Source organism: Podarcis pityusensis, assembly GCF_964106645.2.
Source record: "Podarcis pityusensis genome assembly, chromosome: 7".
NCBI classification, from domain to species: Eukaryota; Metazoa; Chordata; class Lepidosauria; order Squamata; family Lacertidae; genus Podarcis; species Podarcis pityusensis.
Window position 1 is genome coordinate 949,574 of NC_138031.1, and position 22,120 is coordinate 971,693.

Here is a 22,120-nt window from a genome sequence, read left to right on the forward strand (position 1 = left end):
TTCCCACCAAACCAGGATGTACAAAGGAATTATTTATTTATTCTTCCTCCAAAAGGAAATAAAAACATTTTGAAACACATTCTAAAAACAGTTAAAAAAATTCTCAACCAGTGAACTCAGTATTTCCAGAAACAGTATCTTTCAGTATCATCAAATGCCTGGGTAAACAGAAATGTTTTAAATTCCTCCTAAAAGTAAATAATGAGGGAAAAAGACGCCCCTCACCAGGGAGTGCATCCACAAGCAGGGAACCACCTTTGAAAAGGCACTGCAATGTGTTAGAGCCAACTGAGCAGCCCCCCATTTGGGAGCTGAGGGGGGCCCTTTGGCCATGGTGGGCTCTGGAGACAACCAAAAAGTGAGAACCACTGCTGCTGCTTCCAAGTGCCTCCATCACTAGGGATGACGGGAGAGAATGCAGACAATGCCAAGGAACTTGGTACAGGACCAGATTTGCTTTTCCTCAGGGTGGATAAAAATCAATGATTTTTTTGGTTTAAATCAGATTTTAAAATAAAATGATTTTGGTGGAAAAAATCTTTCTAAAGATAATTTTCTATTTAGGTTACATTATAGTCCAAAGGCTATTCATCAGGAAATAAGGATTTGTTTTAAGTTTTTCATGTGTGCTAAAACTCAGTCCAAGTGTTTTTTTTATAAAAAAAACCATTTACCAAATCAGTTAACAAACATGGATACATATGCTATAATGTTATTGTTTTAGTTAAATAAATTGTTATTAAGGAAATGATTATTTTTCTCCTTCCAATAAAGTACAGCATAATAGTTGTCCAAATATAAACAGTTAACTTATTAAACCTCACAATAATTTCATAATTATCTGTCTGTGTATTCCTAATAGTATAACCAAATCAGTGATTTTTGATATAACTGTAAAAACTACTCTGAAAATTTATTATTCCAAAAACGAAACCTTCATCTGGTTGTCAATATTAAGATTATACCAGTAAGAATGAGTCTTTCTATAAAAATAAAAATGATTTAAATAAAATCTTACTGACTAGTGATTTAAATCAAGTCTTACTGACTAGTGATTTAAATCGATTTGATTTAAATCAAATCCACCCTGCTTTTTCTTTCTCCATAGTTTGCAAGAGATACCTGTTCCCTGGCCTGGGGAAGAAGAGAAATCTTTCACAGCATGTTGGACAACCAGAGTCCCCACAAAGAGACCTGTGATGGCCAGAGACCACATTTGTGCATAACCTCTCTAGGTGACACCTGATGCCTCGTACCATGAACTGAGAAGGCTAACAACTGCACAGGTGGAAGAAATGGCCCGTGGAGCACAGCTCTCAGAAAGCAGCCCTGCTGAGCTTCTGCAACAGGCGCTGGGCGTTTTGGAGAAAGCTTTAAAGGCAAGTAGCAGCAGCAGCAGCAGCAGCAGCAGCTGCCGGGTGCCGACAGCACCAGACACGGCTGGGTTGACTAAGCCCACTTTCCTTCCTCTTTGGAGCTCTGGTTCCGGCAGCAAGGCAGGAATCCCAGCAGACCCCGGCGGAATGGAGGTAAACTTGCCTCCAAAAGGGCAGCCGTAAGTCGAGACGAACCCAGCGCACAGAGGGGGAAAATAAATGGAAAGAAAGTTTCCACTCCTCACCTCAAAGCTGCTGTGGGTTTCTCTCCCTTTCTGGGTCAGAGAGAGAGAGAGAGAGAGAGAGAGATGATCGTTTCAACTATTCACTGATGTCATTTTTTCCAGGATAAAAAAAGCTCTCCCTGCCAACCCCCTCTCTTTTTCCTCCCACATAACACACTTCTATGCAAACACTTCAAAAATCAATTTGGGGGAGGCCAGAAGACAGAGTAATTCCTTCCCTCTTTTTATGAGGGCACCCACACCCGTTCTTCGGCATGGGGGCCTCACACCACACCCAGCCCCAAGCCGAGAGAGAGGGCAGCTCTCTGCCTGGAGAGCCCAAAATAGAAGTGCCGCTGGGCTTCCTTGCCATGCCGGCGTCTGCACACAGGCGGTGATATGTCAGCCAAGTGGCTAAGCTGGACCAGAGCAGGATGCCAGGCAGCACTGACCTCTCTGAGGGCAACAGCAGGCAAAGCAGTCTGCCCACCACTGCCCAATAACCCAGCCACCCTGGTTTCCTCTGGCTGGCATGCATGCTGGGCCTTGCTGTGTGCTCAGAGGATAGGAAAGAAGCTGGAACTAACAAGCAAGCCCTCAGCAGCCCAAGATGCCCACTTGCAACACCCCTGAGAAGCCCTGGAGGCAGCAGACAAGGCTTGGGTTCCAATGCCAGCCACACACAGAGAGAGAGAGCCCAAGGCAGAGGGACAAAAGACAAGCGAGCTGGATCAGGCCCCTGGCCCACCGAGTGCAGCACCCTGTTCTCACAGCGGCCAACCAGGCTGGAGCTGTCAATGGTTTTCTCTCTCATCAGGGGCCTTGAGAACTCTCTTCTAGGGCAGCTTATGAACACAGCTAACAAACAAGGCTGGATCTGGTTTCTGAACGGTTTAACCCATGCCTGCAATGCTCTCTCTTCCAGCATTAGAAACTGGGATACAAAAGTTAGGAGCCATATGGCTCCTGGGACCTGGATTGTGGGCATAAAAACAGAATGCCTGGTCAACAGTTTTCTTTCTTCGATGGATTTCTTTTTAAAACACAGATAGCAGTAGTTTTACTTTATTTTTATTTGTCTGCTGATGGGTGAATCAGGGGATTAGCAGGCTAGGGAAGCAGCAAAAGACACCTCTTTTGCTACCGTGCTACCCCCCGCCAAACACCCGATTCACTTGGTAGCGCAGCAGCAAAAAATAATAAAAAATTGCTGCCTGGTGATTCAGGGGGTCAGCAGACTAGCAAAACAGCAAAAGACATATCTTTGTTTTTGCTGCTGCTGCGCTACCAGGTGAACCAGCTATTTGGCGGGGTAGCGCAGTAGCAACAGACGCGTCTTTTGCTGCTGCACTACCCTGCTGACCCCCTGAATCACCCGGCCAGGCAGGTGGAGATGCTAGGAGCCAAAGGTGGCATCTCCATCCAGTTGCAAAAGGCCGGCTGCCAGTCGCAAAATGCAACTGGCGCCTGCTAATTTTGGGCGCTGCTCTTGACTGTTGGGTCTGGGAAGTCAAAGCAAAAAGTGGTTTTCAGTCATCCCTGCAGGTTATGTTTCACACTGCACAGCAAATACAACCTATTTTTCAAGCAGCTCCGAGGTGCCACCATCCATGACTCTTCCTACTGCTGCTGGCACAGCATCCTAGTCAGTCTCCTCAGACCCTCCTTGCTACCTGCCCCTAATCTAGCTAACCCTCTTCAGCCCCTCCAGTCTCAACCTCCACCCCCCTCCAACTGCTGGTCCTTCCCATCACTCCTCAATGCTGTTAGCACCAGCCAAGGTCCTGTGGCTGCCTACTTGCCGTTTCCGGCTGGTTTTTGTTATAAGTGAGCTGGTCCTGAACACCAGTTCTCTACACCCACACAGAGATCCCTAATGTTTTTTTAAACTGTGCTTATATATAAAAAGTAAAGAAGGCACTCAAAACTTCCAACAATTACATTTCCAGTACAATTAAAACCGGGAACCATTAAGAAGTCAGAGTAAAACCAACTAAAACAAACCCACAGCCAGCAAGATTCCAGTGCCCTGAATGCCTCCTGTGCTTCTTGAAAAGGTCACAGAATGGACCAGTCTCACCTCCTTTGAGCAAAATAAAAAAAATCCTTCCAGTAGCACATTTAAGACCAACTAAGTTAGTGCTTGGTATGAGCTTTTGTGTGCAAGCACACTTCTTCAGATACACTGAAACAGAAGTTGCCAGATCCTTCTATATAGTGAGAAGGTGGGGAGGGGTATTACTCAGAAGGGTGGTGGGAATGGGAGATTGGCAGATAGCTGAGATGAGCCTGCTGACGACTCTTAACGACTGTAATAGGTCTTACAGGAAAAGGCAAGGGGTGAGAAGGTGAGAAATGGCTTAGTCATGTATAATGGGATAAGAATCCAATGTCTTTGTTCAAACCAGGTCTCTCCATGGTTTTAAGTTTGGTAATGAGTTGCAATTCAGCAGCTTCTCTTTCCAGTCTATTTCTGAAATTCCTTTGTAGTAAAACAGCTACTTTGAGATCTTGTATAGAATGTCCTTTGAGCAGTCACCCTTGAAAAGCCTCTGCCCTGTCTCCTCCAAGGCAGAACGCAGAACAGGCCCTCCAAAGATGAGAACAATTGAGAGGCAGGTCCAGGCAGGAAGAGGCAATCCTTCAGATGCCCTGAGGGCCTCAAGTCCTTGATGGCTTTATTGGTAAGAGCCAGCACCTTGAACTGGGGCCAAAAACAAAGTGGAAGGAATTGCAACTTAAACACGACTGGTAGAATATATTTAGAAAAAGTGAAAATCTGCATTTTATTATGGATCTCTTATGATTATAATTGTATTTCTACACCTGTTTTGATTTTTATATTGTACAGCTATTATGTTAAGCACTGAAATTTGTTTTCTGTATCGCAAACCACCCTATGGTCTTTTGGTGGCATATACGTTTAAATAATGATAGCAATTCTAACCAAGGCACTTTTCAAGGGAAATCCCACATACAGTACTCTGCCATAATCTAACCCAGATGTGACTACTATCTGTATGAAAAGCAAAAGGTTGAGCTTTGCAGGGCTGTGTCTATTCTGCAATTCCATGCAAGCAGTGAAAAAGCACAACATCTCATATTGGGTTAAGAAGACCAACTGCAGAGACTTGTGAGAAGCCGCAGTAATCTTAGTGTTTAAGTATGATTTTAAGTGATTTTTTAAATGAATAAATGCACACCACCCTGGGACCTAGTGGTGAAGGGCAAATATAAATTCAAATAAATAAATACAATTTTAAAAAGCAGGCTTCTTTGGGTAGCCTTGAAAACATGTGGGGACCAGATCCATGAGGTGGTGGAAGTGTCCCAAGGGCAGGAGGCAGAGCCTTAAGCCTTTCCCTATTGCCAGCAGGAAGAAAATCCTCTATCCAGAGGCAAGCAGAAACCAAACAAACTCAGGAGTGGGATCCCAATTGCATGTTCCCTGCTGAAGCTCTGGAATCCCAACCAGCTCAGTGGAGTCTGATATGCCTCCCAAAGGCATTTCAAAAGATTCCTTGGCGTGACTCTGTGCCCATTTCTCCTGCATCATATTTGCTGGCATGATTTCTTCATTATACTTTGCTTTCCCTTGCACATTGAGGAGAGCCTCGTTTAACAGCCTCCAGATTAAGAAACCATATTTTCTCCCCAGGCTTTAAATATGCTCGCTACACCCAGTTCTGAGCTCCCCTCTCTACGACAGCAGGGCGAGAGCCAGAATCCAGCTCTCCTGAAGCATCACATTCATTCCTGTGGCGTCACCACAGCCCTTTCTGCAGGATTCCCTCCTGTTTCCTGCACCTCCTGCCCAAGGCATTCTGCTTTCTCCACAGCTGATGCTCACGGAATGGCTTCCCCCCCAACACGGACTCCTTCTGCATTAAGAACCCTGCAAATTACGCCTGGAAGGGCCTCCTTTCGGAAGTAGCCCAGAGCAAGCAGGGCTGCAGGAGACCCCAACAAACTCTCATGCCCCAGGGGAAATAAATGTTGTGGGACCGGGGGGGGGGGGAATGCTCGAATCCTGGGGTCCTCCACATGGTGAGCAGGGTACGGTCCATGTGACAAAGCATGGCCATCCAGCTTTCCCAGCTAGCTGCTAAAAAACCTTCTGCCCTTACATCTTCCTCTTACTCATGGGTAGGCAAACTAAGGCTCGGGGGCTGGATCCAGCACAATCGCCTTCTAAATCCAGCCTGCGGATGGTCTGGGAATCAGCGTGTTTTTACATGAGCAGAATGTGTCCTTTTATTTAAAATGAATCTCTGGGTTATTTGTGGGGTATAGGAATTCATTCATATAATTTTTTTTTCAAAATCTAGTCCGGCCCCCCACAAGGTCTGAGGGACAGTGGAAAAAGTGCTGAAAAAGTGTTGTTGTTGTTTTTGGATGAAAAAATTCTTTATTGAAATTCATTAATCTCAATACAGATTTAACTTCAAACATACACATACAATACATTCTTAAATTAGTTTAACTTAGAATGTTAATTTAACCTTCTAATTCCACTTAGGGGGGGCGGGGAAAGAAAACGTTTGCTGACCCCTGGTCTTACTCCTGGTGGCTGCCCAGTCCCACTCTCAAGCCCAGCCTTCATTTCCTTATTGGTCTCTGCATAAGCACACATGGAAGACACCTGGGGTTGCAGCCAATGAGACTTCCACTTCTTCCTCTCCCCAACCCATATATGCCCCCAAAATCTGCTCCCAATGGTCCCTCAACAGTCCAGAGCTTATTTTGAGAGGCAGGGGGAGGCGGGAAGAGAGGGAGAGGAAGTCCCTTGACCAGTGAAGCTGCAGCACTGAACTGTGTCCAGGGTTCAAGGGGTTTGCCAGGAGTAACAGACTTTGAGAGGCATGCCACTGAACACCAGGCTACCACAGCAACTCCCAACCTAGTGTACTCCAGGTGCTGGTGGATATGAGCTCCCATCATCCCTGGCCATGATGGGTGGGGTTAATGGGAGCTGTAGTCCAACAACATCAGGAGGGCACCAGGTTGGGGAAGGCATGTCTACCATAGGACACTTAAAGTCACTAACTGGGAAGAGCCACAGAGAAGCTCAGGGCTCCCCTGGCAACTTTCCATGACTCTCAAGGGGAAGGCAGATTAAGCCTTTGGAGAATCTGTGCCCCAGAGCTGCCACCCATTGCTGTGTTTTCCTTTAAGCCCCTTCAAAGTCTTGTCAAAGCAACTTTGGTATGAGCAAAGACTGATAATTAACTCTGAGTGCAAAGCAGTGGCTCCCTACACAGAAGGAAGAGGACTGCAGCCCTTGGATGAAGCTCTGTCGATTCCCCTCTAACATGCGGCTAAGACACCCAGTCAGCTTTTCAATGTTGGGAGAAAGTGCTGGCATGGATTTCAGCAGCAGCAGCAGCAGCAGCACCTCAAAGCAAGTCCCCTCTGCCGTGGGTCTGGCAGAGAAGCAGACATTCACAGACAGCTTTGCTGAGCTTCACATCGTCTGCAGGAGAGAAGGCCGAAGCAGCTGTGAGCGCTGGTGGGTTGGGAAGCCATGCCCGCTCGTGGCGCAGTGAGTGCAAGAAGCCGCCTGCCAGGAGCACATTCTGAATGATTCCCCCCTCCCTCAGCTAATCAGCTACTGAAAGAAGAGCTCCCTCCGTCCTGCCAGGCGCTGCACACTCTCCCCCCGCCACCCACCTCCTGGTCAGCTGCACCATGAAGGAGGGAAGTGGGCTTGGAACAGCCGCTGGCTCGCGGAGGAGCACTCAACGCGCCGTCATTCATTATCCACCGACATATGGAATAGTCATTGTGGGAGGAAGCAGAACCAAACAAGAGCCCCAAACTGCTTCCTCCCAGCGAGGCCTTGACAGCCTCTCCAGCTCCCGGCCATTCATCTCCGGGCAGCTGAAGGGGTGGGAGGGAGGGACGCTCGGTCTGCCCAGCAAGCAAGCAAGTGCGGCACACACAGGCAGTGTTGGGGGGGGCAGGGAGGGGAAGGAGCGCAAGAGCAAGGGGGCCGGGGATTTCCCCAGCTCCAGCCCTCCGCCTGACGGGGACATAGCTGCACAGGCGGCACCTCTGCTCTCCCCACTGTGCAGCAGCCACCTCTGCAGCCAAGCGGGGGTGCAGTGGGAGAGGGTCCAAGGCGCTGCTGCGAGGAGGCAAGGCGAGCAGAGCTGCCTTATCCGGGACGGCCCAGCCAGGCCACGCCAGGAAACCAATTTATTTTGTTGTGTCTCTTCCCAGAACACACGGTAGAGAAGGAGTTGGGCGGCACGCCAGGCCCAACGCCGGCGGCTGCCAACTGAGCAGGAGCTCAGTAGGAGGAAGTTTAGTCTGTGCTCAGCGCAGGGGCAGCCGTGTGGGCCTCCCTCCGCTGCTTGCTAGTCTTCGCTACATAAACCCACGCAGGCCAGGAGGACGGCGAAGATGGGGTGGCGTAGAGGGGAGAAGCACCAGCGCTTGCAGAGGGGGCAGGCAGGTGAACAGGAGCTGAGGCACAACACTGCTAGCACGGCAGTCATGCTCCGGAAAGGAAGCAGAATCATCCCTCCCCACCCCATTCTCTGCTAAGGAAGCCCAGTTCTGCTGCCAACAAGGCAACTCAGCAATTTGCACACTTTCACTGCCTTCTGCTCACCTTGCTACAGTGGTGCCCCGCAAGACGAATGCCTCGCAAGACGAAAAACTCGCTAGACGAAAGAGTTTTCCGTTTTTTGAGTCGTTCTGCAAAACGAATTTCCCTATGGGCTTGCTTCGCAAGACGAAACATCTTGAGAGTTCTTGCGAGTTTGTTTCCTTTTTCTTAAAGCCGCTAAGCCGTTAATAGCCGCTAATAGCTGTGCTTCGCAAGACGAAAAAACCGCAAGACGAAGAGACTCGCGGAACGGATTAATTTCGTCTTGCGAGGCACCACTGTACCTCTATGATGCAGACAGGAACCAGGTTTGCAAATAATCAGGAAGGGAAACAGAGCTATGCCAGGAGGAAAGGGCATGGAAAAGAGGGATACTGGGTCTGTAGGCAGGACTGAAGAACCAAGAGTTGTGAACGCCCCCTGGATCCCTTCCCCTCGGCCCCAAGTTTGGAAACTCCAAGAGATCAGAGGACAGTTCTGCACCAGATCCCAAACTGCATACCTATCTGTACAATCACAGATGTGGATAACACACTTCGTCCCAGCCAGGCCCTGGGCCAAGGCTCCTGGGGCCAGCCTCCCGTCCCCACAGGATGCTGCCCGGCCGGGCCAAACCTCACAAGCCAGGCACATCCAGGGGTGAGGGGAAAGGGCTGCACCCAACTGCCGCCTCTGGAAAAGGCACCTCTTCTGGCAGGACACCTTCTGCCTTGCAAGCCTTGGCACTGCCCAGCAAAGAGCAAAGACCCATTGCCAGCTCTCCTCGCTGCTGCTTTGGCTGGTAACACTTAGTGGCACAGCTGCAAGAACAATCATCCAGCTGGACAGAATTGCCTTGGGAAGGAGACAAACTGCAAACCTAGAAGGGCTTCTCTTTTTAAATCCATGACCTCATAGCAAAACATCTCCACTTGCCGTTCCATTTGGAAATGGGTAGAGGAATGTGCCCAGACAGAAAGCCCAGGGCAGGGCAGATCCGAAAGGGGAAGGCTGGGGAAACCAAGAGGAAAGATGGCGGAGCAGAGGAAAGGAAGCAGAGCTCCTCCGTAGGAGTGCGCGCGCACTCATTCCACTCATTCTCCCCACGCCTCCGTTCTATGCCCATCCCCAAAGGTGGACTTTGCCAAGCCTGCAGCTGCGCAGGACAGGCGCCAAGCCACTCACAATCTGACACTTGCCAGGCTGAGTCACGCTACGGGTTCAGCAAGCCCAGCATCCTGTTTCCAATGGGGGCCAGTCCCATTTCCCCCCGCAGGAGACAGAGGGTAAGTGAGTGGGTTGTGTGATGAAGCTCATCCTTTGCTTCCATCACTGGGTTTATACGCCCATTTTATTATCCTCAGTGTGATCATCAAGCTTTTCTTCTGAATGTAGGCTGGAAGACTCCAGAGCAGGGATTGTCACACTTCTAAGTTCCAACCTATCAGGAGTACAAAGCTCTTTGCTAAACCTGAGTTTTTCAATTTGTGTCCTTAGGCTCTTTGAAACAACCTTCTGGGCTCCCAGTCCTCATGCCTGAAGATAGAGGGACTTTAATTACCCGAAGCTTTGCGTCTCTAACCAGAAGCACTGGGGACACTGGCCTTGCCAATCTAGAGTTCAAGGGAGCAAGCTTGTGCCTCGGGGTTACAATGCACAGCGAGAAGCGCACGTCCTGGGCACAGGAAGCAGCAGCATCAAGACTCTTCTGGAGGAGAGATAAATGCAATTACAGAAAGAGAGGGAGGCAGGAACAAAGCCACTGGAAGCCTCTCTGATGTCAACAGGTTCTGAATCAGTGCTCCCCTCAATGGGGCCCTGAAATAGGACCAGCTGGGGAGGGAGAGACCTTGGATTCAGACATGAAAGAGCTGTGTCCCTGGGTAATGCTCGAGACATTACACAAGCGTGCGTTTTGTATGGCCATATATTTCATTACGCTCTCAATCTCTATTCCAGACCCGGCACTTCCGCAGCTCCCGCTCCAGACCAGGTGGGCTTCTAGTCTGTGGATGCCCTGAACGCATGACTGTGCTGGGTCAGAAAGGCAAGCAGGGATTTCATTCCTTGGGATGCCAAGTCCAGGTCCAAGCCCCCTGCTCTCTTGTGGCCTCACCCACTCAGACTCCCCAAATAATCATCCCACTCAGACAACACCATATGCAAGCAGCACTCCTCTGTGTCACCCTGGGCAGCTGGCTCTGACTGACTAAAAGCTACACGAGAATTTGATAGGGAAGCCTGTCCCAAGTCTTTCCCAACTGGCTGCTGATTCAAATAGCCTCTCTCAAAGTGACAGGAAGACCCTCCAGAATGCACTCCTTACCATCCAGCTCTTGGGTATTAGTAAACGCCATCAGGTCCTTCTCTGGATTGACAACATTCACAAACCTGCCCCCCCCCGATGTCCCTCATTTCCTGCTTCACAGAAGACGAACCCAGCCAGCTTTAAGCAAGTCTTTAAGGTGCTTCCGTTGCTTAGATTGGGACTACCACATAGGGAATCTGATAGACCGGGTGGAAGAATGGGAACTGGAGGCAAGCAGTTGCAAATGCAGCCACACGCTTGCTAAAAAGGAATGACAGGCAGTGCTAATGCTGTTGTGGCAGGCATTGTGGGAAAGAGATCAGGCTGCTGGTTGAGAAAGCAGAACTGGAGAGAACCAATGGCAGGCTGGTGGGACAGGGGAATGGGGAGGGAGCTTTCCTGTCCTTCAGCCAGAAACTGAGAGAGTTCAAGGACTCGGGAGGTGACAGGAGGTTAGGAATGCTGACCCACATTCTGCTTGCTGAGAAGGAACTAACAAGTTATTCCACTGCATTACTCAGGGCAGATGTTTCCACAAGAATGACAAAGGCAGCAAGGAAATCCCTGTCTTCTTCAACTAAAATCCCAACAAATAATTCAATTATGTCTTACAGAGCAGACTTTTGTAAAAACAAAAACAAAACAAAACAAAAAAGCCACCTCCTTGTGCTGATTCTGTCAAGGAGAAACAGCTGTGTCCATGTGACTCACCAGAGCTACATGACACTCAGGCCACAACAGTCAACATGGAACAATTCTGCCCCAGTGTCTCAAACTCAGAGACCTCCCTATTTCCTTGCACACTTCTGAACTTTCCACCCTGCTAGGAGCAGTATTTTTCCCACCCGCTAGCTTTTTGTGCATGCTAAATACACCACACAGAGCTCCTGCCCCTCTTTTGAGGTCTTTCTTTACAGTCTCCCACTATTTTGCGCTGAACTGCCTAGAAACAGAGTGCCCAGAACTTGATTAGGTGTCTGCCCTTGGACATGATTATTTCTGCAGTTTATGGCTCAGGACCGCAACTTCTCAAGAAGTTCTGCCAATATGAACTGACCTGGTCCCCTGAAATCAGCATCTTTTGTGGCAGGTCTGTGGGTTGGCTCCCCGTTTGAGGAATGCTCTCCCCAAGGAGGCTTGCCTGGTACCTTCGTTACATATCTTTAGGCACCAGGCAAAAACATTCTCTTCCTAGGCCTTTGGATAATTAAACAATCTACGGCCTTTTAAACTGCGTGTGTGAGGAGGGGAGGTGTTGTTTTTGTTTGTCACAATGGTATGTATTTTTGTGTTTTTATATTGTAAACTGCCCTGTGATCCTTGGATGAAGGGCGGTATAGAAAGTTAATAAAGAATACAACTTTAAGAGGTCTTGGCAATTTTGCAACAAGACCATCAAGGGCTCATTCGAAGTGCATTACCTATTGTAACCTCCAGACCCTTTTCTGCTGCGACGTCTATCCAATTATCCTCTCTTCAGCGTTGTCAATATTTTCCTCACTTGGGTTTACCACCATTTACCTTCCTCATTCACCTGGAATTTAGTCCAGTTACTTAGCGTTCAACACTAAACCATCAGTTTTTTTTCTTCCTCAGACCGTGAGCCCAGAAAATGCAGCCTCTTACATTCTGCCTGAGGAAAGGTAAACAATGGTCCTCCTCCTGCCTCAAATCCCACACACATCCTCTTGCAACTTTGCAGGCACAAGCCAACCTAATTGTCCCCCCTCCACCAGCCTTTTTCTCACTGCCCTGGAGCCACCCCATAATCCACCTCTCTGGGCCCTGTGTGTGACTAACAGCCTTATCCACTGCTCTTAAGCTTCTTGCAGGATGTTGTCAGTCTCTCTCTCTCTCCTCACCCCAACACCACCAGTTCCTCTGTAAAGAACAAACATCAGTGTAACCCATGCAGCCAAATGTCCATATGACAGAAAAATTGGGTCAGCAGTGGCTGAAAAAGCACACAGGAAACACAGAGACACAAGGAGCCAGCTCACTTTTCATTCAAAGAGCAGGAGACCTTGATTTGTTTAGCACTGCATAGGCTGCCCTGGCAAGCCATCACTGCCCACAGAGTAACACAGGAGATCACCTTACCTCCTCATCGGAGCTGTCTTCCACATATTCATTCTGCAAGAGTGGCTCCTCCTGTGGATTGTGTTCTGTGCCCTTGATCTTACGGTGCGATCGCACTTTCTTCTTGGAAACCTCTTCAGCCTGAAAGACAAGCAGGATGGTAGAAAGAGTTACCATGTACAGGCAGCGAGAGGCTGTGTGTCTTACACAATTGCATGGGAGACCTCCCAAACTACACAAAATGGCCAGCAATGAACACTCAGTGTAGTGAGGGCCTCCCTCCCTTGGGCTATAGGCTAAGGTCTTCTACTACATAGATCCTGGCGCTCCCTCTCAACACATGAAAAAGAAATTGTTACAGTCCACAAAGTTGAGACCTGCAGCCACCCTCTCCCAGGAGAATCTCAGAATCGTAGATTTGGAAGGGTCATCTAGCCCAACCTCCTGCAACACAGGAATCTCAGCTAAAGCATCCATGGCAGATGGCCATCAAAGCTCTGCTTCAAAACCACCACCTTCCAAGAGAGTCCAGCACCTTCCAAGGGAGTTTGTTCCACTGTTGAACAACTCTTACAGTCAGACATTTTTTCCTGATGTTTAGTTGGAATCTCTTTCTTGTAACTTGACGCCATTGGTTTGAGTCCTACCCTCCGGAGCAGCAGAAAACAATCTTGCTCCCTCTTCCGTGTGACAGTCCCATGTGACAGATATTTGAGTATGGAGAAAGTGGACAAAGAAAAGTTTTATCCCTCTCTTATAACACTAGAACTTTGCAGGCATCAAATCAAGTTGAATGTTCAAATATTCAGGACAGATGAAACCAAGTGCTTATTCATGCAGCTCATAGTTAAACTGTGGAACTCACTTGCACAAGTGTTAAGAGACGGCCACCAACTTGGATGCCTTTAAATGAGGATTAGACAGATTCATGAAAAAAGGCTTTCAATGGCCACTAGTCGTGATGGAGGCCATTCTCTGCCTCCACAGATGGAGGGACCATGAAAGCAATGCTCCACCTCCACACCCGGGAGGCTGCTGAATGAATACCAGTTGCTGGAAACCACAGGGGGGAGAGGGCTCTTGTGCTCACGTCCTGCCTGCAGGCGTCTGTTTGTCTCCGGTCAGAACAGGATGCTGGACAAGATGGGCCACTGGTCTGATCCAGGACAGACAACAGAAAGCATTTATTTGCAGAATGCAGAATGAATCCCCCAAGTTAGTTGTCAGAGGATGTCGTGATGGCAGTCTCCTTATGTAAAGTCAGGGAGGTAGATGGGCAATTCTGCATATAGGTCACCCTTCCTCAAGGTGGGAGCCCCCCACTGTTTTGGACTACAAACCCCATCAGTCCCAGCATCATCTGGTCATGCTGCCTAGGGCAGTTGGGAGTTGTAGTCCAAAGCAGCCAAAGGGCACTTTTGGGGGGAAGGCTTACCTAGACCACACTGTGCAAACCCCAGATGATACAGAAAGCAGTGCTCTCTATGCTTTACGCATGGACAGAATGGAAACTTTCAGTACTTTAGATGGCTTGGCCTATCGGCAGCCATGAGCTAAGAGGCAGCAGGCGTCTGCATATACAATAACTGCAGGAGAAGGCTCCTACTTTCTATGCCGTGTTTGTGGGCTTCCTGAAGGCATCTGGCTGGCCACTCCTGGCAATAAGAGGCTGGGCTAGATGGAACCACCTTAGTCTGGTCCATCAGGGCTCTTCTTAGGATCTGAGACAGGACAGGATCCAGCCCCAGCCAGATTCCAGCCCACGGGCCTGGCGTTCCAGACTGCACCTACGCCTTGGCCTGGCGTGCGGGTGCAGGCAGAACTGCACATCCTTCCCTGTTAAAGAGATTCACCCTCCTCCCCCGCTCAGAGGGGACCCAGCCTGGAGTGGGCTTTACCGGAGGATTTGACAGAATAATCAGAAAAGCAGCCCTACAAAGCACCCCTCCTGGGAGCAGTAAAATCTGCACAGTGTGTGATCACCTTCTGCTGTACGCAACCCATAACACAGCCCTTTCTGCCCCCCTCTCTGACTTCCACCCTTCTGGCCAAGGGGAGAAAGTGGGGCTGGGGGCCTAGAAAGTACAGGGCCAACTAGAAGATGGGATTACAGCAAAAACAAAGGCTTTATTAAAGTCTTTGAAAAAAGGAGATCGGAGGTAAGTTTTTTCCCAGGCTTTTGGCATTGAGAAGGTTTTGTCTGTCTCTCCTGCTCTCCCCCCCTAATTCTCCTTCCTCCCAACACTCCATGAGCTTGGAGCAGAGCCCCATGCTGCAGAAATGGGCCACTGGTGCAGCAAGCCACCCTGGCGACCTGCCAGGTCATGCCAAGGAGGCCCAGGGTCACTGCCAAGGGCACCCTGGCCTAGCAAGACTGCCCAGTTCCTCATCCCTCACAGGCACCAGAGCTGCCTCTCAGTGCACCTCCAGAACAAGACATGTGGAGCAATGCTGCTGTGGAGACACCCACAATCCAAAGCGCCCCTAGAATGACCAAGCTCCCCTTTCTGTAGCTGCGCTCATGTCCCTCTGGCAATCAGCTGGAAGAGAGCTAGGACAAGGCAGGCTGATGTGGGTTCTTCAGACAACACCAGCAAGTGCTTCTCCTCTGGCAGAACGTTCCAAGGCTCACGCTTTGATACTCATCTGTTCATTTTCAAGATGGAGGGGCAGGCTTGTGCCACCCTCCTGACTCAGGAGATGTAGGGTAGGGCTCTCAGCTTAGGTGAGTTGAAGTGTAAGGTTCTCCCAAGCAGCTTTTATCAAGAGGCATGTAAAAGAATTCCCTTGGTGACACCTAGCCTTGACACGTGCTGGGAACCATCCTCCTTGCACAGCCGTCTTGTTCTTGGATTTTTCTACAGCCACACTCTCTGCATTTTTGATTAATGGACACAAAACGGGGCCTTGCTTCCTGCCCTGAGCAGTCAGTTCAGAGGCTCCTGCAGGAAGGTGGGCAAAGAGGCCACCAGAGGGCAGCATGCAACTCCAAAAGGAATGTGCAGGGGGGAGCAGAGGGGCAGGAGAGACAGCCAGGAAAAGCAATCGGAAGGAGTAATTGCAGCAGCTGCGGCAGCCAGGGCTTCCGAGGTGAAGAGGTCAGGCTGTGAGCCGCTGTGCCTGCATCTGCTGATTCAGCAATGCTTGTGGCCAGGTGAGAAGCACTGGCTGGTGCTGAAAACTCACCATGGAAGCCACTGAGACAGTTCAGTTCTTGAACGGGTGGCACAAGGGTCTGTTCTGCAACTCTTCCCTGCTTTTCGGTAACCGTCTGTATGACTCCTTTAATCTGAAAACTGTGCTGCAATATTTATTACATTTGTACTGTCCACCATGAAAGCTCTTCTAACATGACAAATGCCTTTTCGTCAGAAGCCCTACAAGTGCTTCTTCAATTCTCTCTTTGGCACCTCGGGGCATCACCAAGGAAATCCAGGACTAGCAGGGCTGAGCTCCTCTGTGCAGAGGATGCTGGTCCCATGCAACTCTCCAATGCCAACTGGAACAGAACCAAGCTCCCTCCCTGCCAAGGTTAGAGGGATGCAAGTTCCTCTCTTCCTTACCACCCGGCTTCCTCGGAGGTCTGTGAAGTCGAGTGCCCTCTTCATTATTTGAAACTTGAATCCTACCCTTCCTTCAGGGAGCTAAGGCCAGCACACACATATTGCCTCTACAGTTCTAACTCTGTGTGAGGTAGGTTAAGCCAAGACAAGGATGTGCCCAAGGCCAGCCTTTGAGCTTCACAACAGAACAGCAATGGCACCCAGGCTCCTCAGGCCAGCAGCCTGTCGCCCAATGAACTACCCAGGCAAAAGCTGGCCACTGTGGCTGAAGGCCTGCTGGAGTTTTCCAAAGATGAAACTGCCTTGCCTCCCGCTGTTTTGTGTCTGAACACTCCACAGAATTGTGCATGCTTGCAACTTAAGACAGCCTTCCAGGGACAAAGAATCATCTATTTATCACAAATTTATCCCTCCTGAGCCAGCAAAATCAAGGGAAGTTTCTTAAGCCCTGGGTGAAGCGTCTTCCTTGGCTTCCTCCACCTCCTCCTGCTCCTATGCACCAGAGAGGAGGTTCTGCCTTGAGGAAGGAGACCCACCAGTAACAATATAGAAGAATTCCCAACTTTGGAGCATGCGGCAGAGCTGCAGCACGCACAGGAGCTTTCCATCTCCACCGGCGGCTGATGGTTGCCTATTCCGTTCTACACGTTCATGCTCCCCAGGATCCCTGCCAAGTTGACTGACTGCCAAGCCCTGATGAATAAGGCTGATGACAGAAGCAGAGAGGCCTTGCGCATATATATATCTCTATCTATTTGCTATTATTTTTATTTACAATGCACAGAGCATCAGGCTCTTGACACCGAAGAAACTTACTGTCTAAAGCCGAGCCAGAGGGAAAATTGTATGCTGGGAGAGGGAAGGGAGCCCCACACGCCAAAAGCAGCTGCTCAGCTCAGCTGCAACAGGAAGGCCAGAGCATGAAAGGCACTGACATGTTCTCTTAGGCAAAACAGGTCGGATCGTGGACAGCAGCAAAGCCTCACAGATCAACGTATCAGGGAGTCCTAATAGGAATGCAAATATGGGAATGCAAATATGCCAACCGCACTAGGAGGCCTGTCGGAAACCAGTTACTCAAGTAAGCACGTCAATCCACATATTGAAAAGCTTGCCTAGTCAGCTCATCTCAAAAAGGAAAGGGTTCAGAAATGAGCCATCAAAATAATCAAGGGGATGGATTGAGTCCCCTATGAATAAAAGTTGCTGTGTCTGGGACTTTTTAATTTTGAGAAAAGGTGAGTAAGGAGGGACGCAATAAGAAATTTATAAAGTTATGTCTGGGATAGAGGTAGAGGACAGAGAAATGTTTTTCTCTCTAACACACAACACTGGAACTCATGAGCGTGAAATGAAGCAGAACGTTGGAAGATTCAGCACAGATACAAGAATTTCCTTCACACCAATGGCCCAGCATTCTGTTCTCTCAGTGACCAGATCCCTGTGGCAAACCTGCAAGCAGGACATGAGTGCAACAGCACTCTGCCCACCTGCAGTTCCCAATATTAGGAGTATTAATAGGCCTAATGCGTCGGACAGCAGAGGTGGAACACAGTCATCATGGCTAGTAGCTATTGGGGATGGCAATATTTATTTATATCCCGCCTTTTCCCCAGAACCGGGACTAAAGGTGGCTTTAAAAAATCAAAACACCATGGATAAAACATAAAGTTGAAAACATTTGAATGGCAATTGTTGATTCTCCTTTAGGTATCTGCATGATTATGTCAGGGGGGAAATTCCCCTCAGTATATCCTTACCAAGAATAAAACATCCCTGCTCTTCCCTAGGAAAGCACATTTTATATTCAATGGGAGAAAAGCTCATCCAGGTTGCAACAGAGTTCTTTCACTGAGGATGTCTCTCTCTCTGCACATGCATATAAATTTGTTTGCTTTGTTATTTATTTAAAGCCTTTTATTTTGCTTTTCAGGAAGATACCTTGCAATGTGACAGTGATATGGGTCTTCCAGAAAATTTTGATCTGGAAAATGCCCCAGGGCATATTAGAACAATTTGCATTGATAATATTTTAGTTCACATTGGGATATTTTCTGATGCCCTCTAGAAAGTAATCTAATTTAGCACATTTATTTTACTTGTATTTAGTAAGCAAAACTAAAAAAGATACCCCACGTTAAACATTTTGTACCAATACAACACACGTATTTGATCTAAAACATGTGAGATGAGAAATTAAAGCATACTTACTGATATTTAAATGCTATGTAAAAATAAAAAATTGGTATACTTGTATAAATGTAAATATTTCCTTTATATCCATGGTAGAGAAGTTGAGCTCCTCCCTTGCCACCTCTCTGAGAGGCCCTTGAGACTGTCCACAGGCCACACCCCTTACCTGCCCTCCCCTGCACCCTCCTGAGGTGCAGTTTCCTGGCTGGAACGTGTCCTTGAACGTGCTAATGCCTCTTCCTTGCCTGGATGGAGGTGCTTTCCTTTACTTTTGCATGGCTAGAACATACAAAGCTAAGTCACATTCTTTGCTTCACCCACAATTAACATGTGACCGCTGGAAGGCTGCCTATGAGGGCATGAGGACCTTGAGCTGAAGTTTCCGCACCCCTTCCAGACATAACTTAAATGTTAAAAAAACCAAAGGAACTGAAAACTCTTGGCTTACTAATACATGTTAGGACCCCTGACCGTCCAGTCGTGACCGACTCTGGGGTTGGGGTGCTCATCTCGCTTTATTGGCCGAGGGAGCCGGCGTACAGCTTCTGAGTCACATGGCCAGCATGACTAAGCCGCTTCTGGCAAACCAGAGCAGCGCACGGAAACGCCGTTTACCTTCCCGCCGGAGCGGTACCTATTTATCTACTTGCACTTTGTGCTTTTGAACTGCTAGGTTGGCAGGAGCAGGGACCGAGCAACAGGCGCTCACCCCGTTGCGGGGATTCGAACCGCCGACCTTCTGATCGGCAAGCCCTAGCCTCTATGTTAGCAACCAGAGAACTGTGCATGCTTCCCATAGGACTGCATCCAAAGCTGCTGTTCCAACTGCACAATACAGTGGTACCTCGGGTTAAGAACTTAATTCGTTCTGGAGGTCCGTTCTTAACCTGAAACTGTTCTTAACCTAAGGTACCACTTTAGCTAATGGGGCCTCCCACTGCCGCCACTGCACGATTTCTGTTCTGATCCTGAAGCAAAGTTCTTAACCAAAGGTACTATTTCTGGGTTAGCGGAGTCTGTAACCTGAAGCGTCTGTAACCCCAAATACCACTGTACTCCCATTTGCACAATGGCTCTTCCTCATCCTCTCTCCTTGCAGCCTCAATGCACCCCCAGAATACACTTTCCAGAGCAATTTTGGGGCTGCACAGGGAGAAAAGGGGAAGTTCTGTTGCATAAGTGAAACTCTGCTTGCACAGCGTGGCACACAATCACCTGAAAAACATGAATTACAGCTTTGAAGCTGCTGAGCTTGCCTAACATTGTATGTGCACCTGAACTTCTTAAACGGGAAGCTTCCCAAGGAAAACCAACTTCACTGCAAAATGACAAGCATGACATATGAACTGAAGGGATAGCTCAGACGGCAGAGCACAAGGCTCCTAATCTCAGGATTGTGGGTTTGAGTCCCACTTGGGGCAAAGATTCTTACCTTGCAGGAGTTGGACTAAATGACCGTCGCAAGTCCCTTCCAACTCTACAATTCTATGAAATGAAGAAACGCTAAGTATGTGTAGAACAGTGACAGGATGACAATCTCTGAAGCGTTGCCACTGGAGGAATATGTGATTTCTTTGTCCAGAACCTCCCTCCTGAAAAGAATCACCTAAAGACACAGTGCCATAGATGCAGCACTCCAGGGTATTCTGTACTTACAAGCATATTTTCAGGGGGCAAGACGCCTTCTGACTTCTCCTCGACCCCACTGTCTTCCTCTTCATCCTCTGTGATGCTGTCACTCCCAGAATCCTCTAGTCCAGAGAATACACTTTCATCACTGTCCGTCAGATCATCACTTTGCCCTTCTTGCTCCTCGAGGGGAAGGGTGCTGAGGAGAGGCTGCCAGAAGGAAACAGAAAGCATTAGGAGAGTGTACTAGCAGCGGTGGCAATTCCCTATATTGTAAGCCACCCTGTGATCTTCGGATGAAAAGCAGCATAAAAATTTAATAAACCATCATCATCATCGCCATCCCCTTGTAGGCCAAAATGTTCTCCCAAACAATGTTACAAGCATCACTTGTGATGTCAATAGGCTGCAGAGACAATAACTAATTACCATCCTTCCAATAATTGCCTTGGGCACCAGAAATTTATACCCTGCCATTCAGATATGCCTCTTGTCTTCAACAACCTACCCACCCAACAATGCGAGACCCAGTTCTTCTTGAGACAATTTTACCCAGCTTCCAGCATCGCTACCCATTTTTCAGTCCAAACTTAAAAATGGAAAGCGTAATGGTGGTAGTCAACAACAGGTTTAAAGACTCTCTCGAGGCAAATCTAAAAAAAATGTAGTTTAAGCACCAGCAATTGGGAAACACTAGCTTGCGACCGCTCCAATCGGAGAACAGCCTTTACCAAAGGTGTCCTGGGCTTTGAAGACACTTGAACTCAGGATGCAAGGGAGAAACGTGCTAAGAGGAAGGCACGCTTGGCAAATCCACAACGGGATCAACTCCCGCCCGGACACCAATGTCCCCACTGTGGAAGGACGTGTGGATCCAGAACTGGCCTCCACAGTCACTTACGCACTGAATGTTAAAACTGTGTTCATGGAAGACAATCTTACTTGGCTACAAGCGATCGCCAAAGAAAATGGCCCAGTTTTGCTTGATGTACAGTCATATCTGGGGTTGAATATGCTTCATGTCGAGTTCCGCTCCGCGGCGACATGGAAGTAACAGAGCACGTTACTTCCGGGTTTCGCCGCTCACGCATGCGCAGACGCTCAAAATGACGTCACATGCATGCACAGAAGCGGCGAAAAGCGATGTGCGTGTGCGCAGACGTGCCATTGCTAGTTAGGTTTGCTTCTGAATGCGAACGGGGCTCCGGAACGGATCCCGTTTGCATCCCGAGGTACCACTGTATTGTAAAGAACTTGCCCTGGCTTCATTTCCCAAAAGAATTTATTTTATTTTTTTTAGTAATGGTGATGAGGTTGGTGCCAAGTGCCCAGAGAGCCCTTCTGCCTCCCGATAAGCCAGAGACTGTTGCTCATCAGGAGCACTTGGGGCACCATCCTCATCCCCATCACTAGATTTCGATAGTGCCTTTCATCCGAGGACCACAAGGTCATTTACAACACAACACGTGAAGGGGCCTCACCCCACACCTCATGCCCCTGGCCCGCCTGACCCAGCACTGCCCACTCTGACTGGCAGCCGCCCCCCAGGGTCTTGCCTGCCCTGGCTCTCCAGGCGCTTCTTGGGGAGAGCAGAACGGGGCAAGGGCTGAGGCGGGCCTGGGTTCGAATCCTCCACGGGGCCACGTGCAGCTGCCTCTCAGCCCGACCCACCTACCTCGCGGGGCTGTTGTTCTGGCATGAGGCAGGGGCGGGCCAGGTCCCCGGCCCCGGAGGGCCTTCCCGGCCCCCCTCTTCTCGCGTGGGGGAGGGGCTGCCCCTCTTCTCTCCCCCCCCCGCCCGGCCCGGCCCTCACCCGGCTGCTCCCTTCTCCCCCGGCGGCCTTCATGCTTCCCCTCAGAGCCGCCTCACGTCCCCGCCGCGTGCGCTCGCCGCCCCAGCTGCCGGCCAGTGCGCAGGCGCGCCGGGAAGGAGCACGCCCCGCCCCTCGCTCCCTCGCGCGACCTCCGCCTCCAAGCCGAGCGCGCTTTCTCTTCGGTTCCCTCAGGGAGGCGGCGTCGCCGTCTTCGCCTCAGCGATAAGACTCGAATAGCGGCGGGGAAAACGGGTCTGAGGTGAAACCTGAGGGGAGAGGTCAGAGGTGAAGCTGTGACGTCAGCACACGCGCGCCGGGCTGAATCTCAGCTCCGCGCATGCGC

At 49.3% G+C, this 22,120-nt stretch overlaps 1 protein-coding gene across 2 annotated transcripts in view; it reads right to left on the reverse strand.

Moving 5' to 3' along the window:
• BOP1 (BOP1 ribosomal biogenesis factor) overlaps nucleotides 1-22,060 on the reverse strand; it is a 63,504-nt gene extending 41,444 nt beyond the window's left edge. Inside the window, exons 1-4 of one of the 2 annotated variants that reach the window (XM_081012615.1) lie at nucleotides 21,724-22,060; nucleotides 21,640-21,681; nucleotides 19,992-20,174; nucleotides 12,601-12,720 (exon numbers count right to left, since the gene is read on the reverse strand). In XM_081012615.1, the coding sequence (XP_080868741.1) occupies nucleotides 12,601-12,720; nucleotides 19,992-20,174; nucleotides 21,640-21,681; nucleotides 21,724-21,810 (432 nt within the window). In that variant the 5' untranslated portion in view covers nucleotides 21,811-22,060. The remainder of the gene's footprint in view (nucleotides 1-12,600; nucleotides 12,721-19,991; nucleotides 20,175-21,639; nucleotides 21,682-21,723) is intronic. The other variant, XM_081012616.1, reaches the window with a different exon arrangement.
• Between the last annotated feature and the right edge of the window lie 60 nt (nucleotides 22,061-22,120).